We start from the raw sequence: 6698 nt of genomic DNA, 5'->3' as shown, positions 1-6698 counted from the left end.
AATTTGTTTGGTGGATTTTATAAATATCGCATCCATATTATGTACATTTGTAGGTCTACGTTGTTCCCGGGTTCGACCTTTGGGGTAGACATTATTTATCTTATTAATTTATTTAGTTTCTGCATATACGCCATTCATTCTGTAGACATTTGTAAATTTGGTATTTAATAATTTTATTTAGATTTACATTTTAATTTAAACTGTATCCTTATCTTCATACCATGTATATCTAATAAGAATTCATCAATTTATCAACTTACTCCTACTTAATGGAATAATATTTGAATTTCGAGGGTATTTTTGTCTTCCGAAATATTTTTCCGAACTCGTGCTTTTATAGAGAGTAAATGATATATATTATATATATATATATATAGTATATATAGTAATACTATATATATATATATATATATATATGATATATATATATATATATTGATATGAATATGATTTATATAAAATAATCAAACTTCATATTATGCATCGGAAACAATTGTAAGATAAGAGAAACCGTATATTAGTGCATCAGTCAACAATAACATGCCGAAAAGTAGAAGGCAAAAGAAGCAGGTAGAAGATCAAAACTAATATCATATAGTACAAAGAAGAGAGAACATCATACATAAGAAAATCTATATACAAATCTGATAATGGAAAAAAGGGTTAATCGATCAATTAAGCAAATTTGTAGGTATATTTGCTTAATTCAAGTGTAGTTGGATCCCAATGTCGTTCTAATTGCATCTGATTGTCAAAAGTCTTATTTAGTTAGATGTTGTTCCAAGAAAAATAAAAAGGATTAGACAATCATCCAAATTTGTAATGTAAAACACCATGATGTTACCAAATCATTTGTTGCTCTAAACCGCTGTTGTCAGGTGGATCTGGATCAATTAGATTCTGGGGAGCCCACCTAGATAATGAGGCCTTGGTACGGCAGACAACCGGCCTAATCTCAGACAGGCCCAAGCCCAAAATAAATCTGGACTCTTACAATTCATATCCCATTAAAAACCTCCCTCTTCAAAAACCCCAAAACCCTACTGAAAAGCCTCGTTCTCCCTCGCCCGCTCTCTTCTCGTCATCCCTCATGGCGTCCTCAGAACCCAAACCCTCAAAATCTCGCAGCAAAGACAAACGAAAACGGCCCCAGCTCCATCAACAAGACGAAACCCTAGATCAACAGCAAGCCTCAGCCCCCAAGAAGGCCAAATCCAGCTCGCCGTGGGCCAATCTCGACCTGATCCTATCTCTCCAGCGCAACGATCTCGACATCCAAAGGTCCCTCCTTTTTTCCCCCTGCAATCCAATTTAGTACCGTACATCCCTTTTATCTTCTGATTTGGGGTTTGATGCAGGAAGGTCGAACTCGCATCTGAGTTCATTAGCTCAGATGTTGGTATCAGCGATGCTAGGCGGCAGCCTGTATCGGTCTCTCGGTTAGCCTCTTTTCTTACTGATTGGATTCAGCCGTTGTTGATTCCCCGAGAGAAAAGCTCGGGTCTTTGCGTGCATTGTCTAGATTGTAGGTGCTGGGCTGTTCTTAGATTTTGTTTGAAGAATTCGCAGTTTGCAGTCTCCCTAAACCTTCTTAAATCTGCTGCCCAAGTCTTTAAGTATAGTGAGGGTTCGGCTGATGGGAAAAGATTGTTTGAGAGTGTACTAGAGTGCTTCGAGTTGATACTCTCGGCTAACCCTAGAGCTTTCTATAATGCCAGCATGGATTTGTGGAGACCTTGCGTGGTTGAGATTGTTGGTTCTGTTCATAGATGTTCGGGTAATGGTGATCACGATGTGGTCTTAAGATTGGCGCACCTTCTTCTTGGGCATTTTGTGAACTTCCTAAGGTTTCATAAGGATCCTACAAATATTTTTAGTAAGTTTGTAGATGGTCTACTTGAACCCTTGTTGGAATTGTTGGTTCTATTGCACTTGAGAACTAAAGGCGGCGTATGCGGTCAATTTGGGAGCTTGTTGAGGTTGGTGGAGGATGTCTTATCAAATGGCTTATTTCATCCTACCAATATTGGTGGTTTTTTTAGCTTAAAGAGTTCGATCGCAGAGCAAAAGACTTGGACGCCTAAGGGACACAGGGAATTCTTTAAGAAGTTAGGAAATATTATAACAGATAAGAAAGCAATGGTATTGCGGGGTTTTGGATATTTGTTCCGTTTATTTATTACAAGTACTAAGAGTCAAAAAGGAGTTTCTTTGGCAGCAAAAAGTGATCAAGCCTTGGCAAAAAATAGTGAGACCTCGGATGAACGTAAAGAAACAAGTAAACCGTTGTTTGAAGTTTTTGTACAGTTTATGCAACCTCTTGTGCTTGAATGTAAAAGATGTTCAGAAAGGGAGCTCTCAAAGTACGAAGAAGGCTTAGAAGATAGGCTTCTTGAAGCTCATGGCATGCTTAAGTCATTGAATGAGACGCTAGTAAGTTTTATCCAAGAGAAAATATATATACGCACAGAGGATACATCTGATGGAGGTCATTATAATTTTTTGAAAGAGGTGTATGGAACAATTGTCTTGATCTCGGGGAAAATATACCAGCTATGGTTGTCGACACTGGATATGGATGGTGGTAGAGTGAAAAAGATGCTACCCTTGGTGGCTAGAGAGGTGGTTGTAGCCGTGGGATACTTTTTGGAGATTGAATATAAGGTTGTTGAAGATGATCTAGTGAAATTATGGGTCATGATGGTCTCTTTCTTAGCTGTGTATCTATCAGTTGAAGATACACAACCCTCTTCGCCACTAACCTCAGATATTCTGAATCTTGGATACAGACTGATTAACATCTACAGCGAGCTTCGTCAGGTTAGCGATGTATTCTCTTACAATTCTATGGATGGACTTCCTTATTCCTCAAGTTTAATAGTTGTTATTTCCATAAAAGACATTGGAGTAGGCACTTCCCAATGTAAATAGGTATCATTGTTGTGCTTTCTAATACCTCGCACTAGTAGTTGTACAGTTCATCCCGCTATTGTTATGAGGACATTGCCATTGGTAACATATTCTAGTTGAAGTTCTAAAGCCTGTTACTTATTTTATCAATTCCATTACATGGGCATCATATAAGTGCTGTTACCAAATTGCACATTTTTTTTGAAGGAGAACACTTTTAAATAAGTCTTTATGCTAGCAAAAATGCCATCAATTTAATGCCACAACTAGATAAGAGAGAATGCAGACAAATCATGGCACGTGACTCAGTTAGTTACATTTATGTCATGTTAGCAAACAAATCACGTGCCTTGAACATGAGTTTTGAAGGGCATTTTTGGGTTTTCAATGAAAAGTTGACTAGGTGGTGGGTGGTGGTTGATTGCACTAAAATTTTCTTTAAAGGTGATTTATGTATTATTTAAAATTCAAAGATGGTTTCTATAAAATGATCCTATGTTAAAGGTGGTTTCTAGTAAAAAACCCTTATATAAATGCAATAGTAAACTAAAGTGATCTTAGTGATGCTAGTTCTACATCATAGAGACACTTTCTACAATTTAGTGCTAAAATGTATTTACAATTTAAAAAGAGAAATCATCATGGAACAAGTTATTAAATTGCATAATAAAATATTAAAACAAATCCTTGTTTGTACACTAAATCGTTCAGTTTTGTATATGATTTATACTAATTTTGTCTGATATTTTGATCCATTAGAAATTATGATCAATTAAGATTCTCAATTCTTACCCGAATCAATTTAATTTAGCTAATGCCAGAGTAACATTCTAATAGGACTTGAAGAGTGAAGACCATGTGGCATGCTACCATTTCTTTTCAACACCATAGTTTCACATAACTTCTTCAAGAGATATATGTTGCATATAATCAAATGATAATATCTCTTATGACTTGAGCACTGTTTTAAAAATAGGTCGATTTTATCGATTTATCGCCGATATATAGGGTTTGAGCCATGGACGATACATTTTTTGCAAAAATTAATCGCATATCATTTTTGGCCGATTTGTCCCGATATATCAGTGTAAATTTGATAAAGTTACTGATTTCTCATGGGTTAAAAATTATCCGATTTTCTACAATTTACACTATAATTGGACCAGTTCGGCTTTGGAGACAAAAACCCTACTTTTTTCATACTTGACCCGCATCTACTAAACAAAAACCAAGTTATCCTATTCTATTTCACATCCGCTCATTATGTAACCTTAATTCTCTCCGCCTCCATTGTTCTCTCCCCTAAAATCACTCGCAAATTTCTCACTCGAAGGCCTCTTTTGATGACCTCTCTTGAAGACCCTCTCTTGATATTGTATTAAATATATTTAGATTATATTTTATGACATCATATTATATATGCTCACCATCGAATATGACACTCCGATTTTTATTACTTATCCCCGATGTATCCCCGATAATTGGGATCTTATATGAATTTTGTCCGTTTGATATATTTTTGATAACCGATATTTAAAAGCTTAGACTTAAGTGTTGTTTGGTAAAGGGAATAATGGGACAACAATTATAATAAGTACACTTGTTTAGCTAAACAAAAGGTTGATGCGAAAGTAAGTTTATTCATACATTCTAGTAAGATGTCCTTCAATACAATAATTATACATATTTTTAGGTTTTTATGATTTCTGTGGACTTGGTATTTACGTTTGTTAACAGTGTTGTAAATAGCGGCCAATAACGGGGCTATAGCTGGGCGAATAGCGGTCGCGGCCCTTCAGCGCTACGCGTAGGGGTTTCGCGGCTGAGATTAGCGGGAAAAACCGCTATGCACTCGAATAGTGCTTAAAAGCGGATAAAAGCGGATAAAAGCGGCTAAACCCGCTAAACCCGCTATTAAATGCATATGATTTTACCCCCGCAAGATGGGTCTCCTGGTCAGCTCCCCATGGGGAGAGAGATTCTCCCAGGCTTCGTGCCCGTTGGTCAGGAGATCGAATCCTTGTTGCTACTTGGTCAGTAGCGGCTCGACCCGCTGCGCCCATGTGCTGGGGATGAGCCCCCTGGTACTTAAGGGGTAGCTCCTTGCGGATTGTTGGGGACTGGGATGATTCGAACCGGGGTGCGGCGGACTCCAAAGGGAGTTTAAGTGAAGGTACTGACCAATGTCCCCTTGTCAAAAAAATAAAAAATGCATATGATTTTTTCGCCTCGACTTTCGACCCGAACCCGAACCCGACTTGTTAAATGCGGATAAAAGTGGCCACGACGAATCTCTCTCTCCCACTCCCGAGCCCTAATCCCTCTCTCCCACTCCCGAACCCTAATCTCGCTCTCCCACTCCTGTCATTTTCTCCGCTCCAGGCTCCTCAACTCCGCTCGACCTCTCCACGACTTCATCATCTCCGCAGCTCCGCTCCACCTCGTCGCGACTTTATCATCTCCGCAGCTCCTCTCCAGCCTCCAGCGAACAACTCTGCTCTAGGCTCCAGCGAACAGTCCCCCTCGAAGCTCCAGCCTCCTTCTGCCGATTGCAGAGCTTCAGTTACTGTCGCTCCAGCTCGAGCCAGGACAGCCGCTCCGACTTCCGACTTCCTTCTCCATCTCTGTTGGTTAGATCTGCAACAGAGAAAAAGGTATAAAATCTCCTCTAAACCTTCTCATAGTTTCCCTGTCTTCCCTTTCAATGAAGTACAATTTCATCTTTTTTATCCTATTCGCTATCTGATATTTTCATAAACTGATTTTTCCGTATTGTCAGTGGTTGATATATTGTTGATCTTTGAACTTGCACTAATAAGCGTAACTAATAGGAGGCTTCTTTTATGGATATTTTTATATGATTTTTCTTATTATTTAGAATATTTAAATATATTTATATTTGGTTGCTATTTGACTGTACGCTATTTGCCGCTATTTTGTCGCAATAGCCCACAATAGTCTAAGCGGTACCTCGCCGCGACGCGACGCGATCCGCTATCAACAACCTTGTATCCTATTGTTAGCTTCTAAGTAGTTAGGTAGACAACAATTGAAGACAATTATTAAAGTAAAGACTTTTTCTTTTCTCCAACAAGAAATCTCCTTAAATGCTCTATTACCACTTTACTCCCATGTTAACATTTGTGGTTTGTCCCACTGATTTGGACTCATTATTCTACCAATTACAGCGTACAGTGTACATTATAATCATACTCTAATTAAGTGGTTACTTTGTCATTGACAATGCCTAATAATAATGGCCCCTCTCTGGCAGAATAACTTTTGAATACGAACCGGAGAATAGGTAACTTAGTATTAACTATGCCGAAAGCTATGTCATTCTCATGTGCAAGTTTCAACAGCCGACGTAGAGTCAACATCACTCGCTGAGACATATCATAGAAGAAGCTTACAATCTCCGTGCTAGAGAAGATTATGGTCAGTTTGCTATTTCTTTATGCATTAGATAGGCATTGTAATCAATACTTGACATCTGTTCCTTCATGTATTATTAGAATACTCATCATTAAGTTAGGGAGATCGTAGATCCTCGGCAAAATAAGCAGATGTTTCAGGTTTAAGAATTTTGATTCGTTTGCTACTGCTGCCTTTGCTTACTCTACTTGACTTCACTTCTTAAATGCAAACCTCGTGTTGAATACATTCCTCTTTTTGTAGAGTGCCAACAACATAGCATAACCAATGAATACACTAATATTCGGCTCGGCTATGCGATTGTATACTTAGACATCGCTTCACACCTGCTTAATTACTCTCCTCTCCCCTTT

General features: G+C 38.3%; 1 protein-coding gene across 1 annotated transcript; it reads left to right on the top strand.

Annotated features, from left to right (window-relative positions):
• The first annotated feature begins 1030 nt into the window (after positions 1–1030).
• Positions 1031–2963, top strand: LOC109827368. The gene is made up of 2 exons (XM_020394366.1): positions 1031–1281; positions 1359–2963. Exons 1-2 carry the CDS (start codon positions 1091–1093, stop codon positions 2929–2931), a joined length of 1764 nt encoding a protein of 587 aa, XP_020249955.1. The 5' UTR covers positions 1031–1090; the 3' UTR covers positions 2932–2963.
• Positions 2964–6698: the final 3735 nt, after the last annotated feature.

This window comes from Asparagus officinalis, unplaced genomic scaffold, assembly GCF_001876935.1.
Source record: "Asparagus officinalis unplaced genomic scaffold, Aspof.V1 AsparagusV1_Un165, whole genome shotgun sequence".
NCBI classification, from domain to species: Eukaryota; Viridiplantae; Streptophyta; class Magnoliopsida; order Asparagales; family Asparagaceae; genus Asparagus; species Asparagus officinalis.
This window is presented reverse-complemented; position numbering and strand designations above follow the sequence as displayed.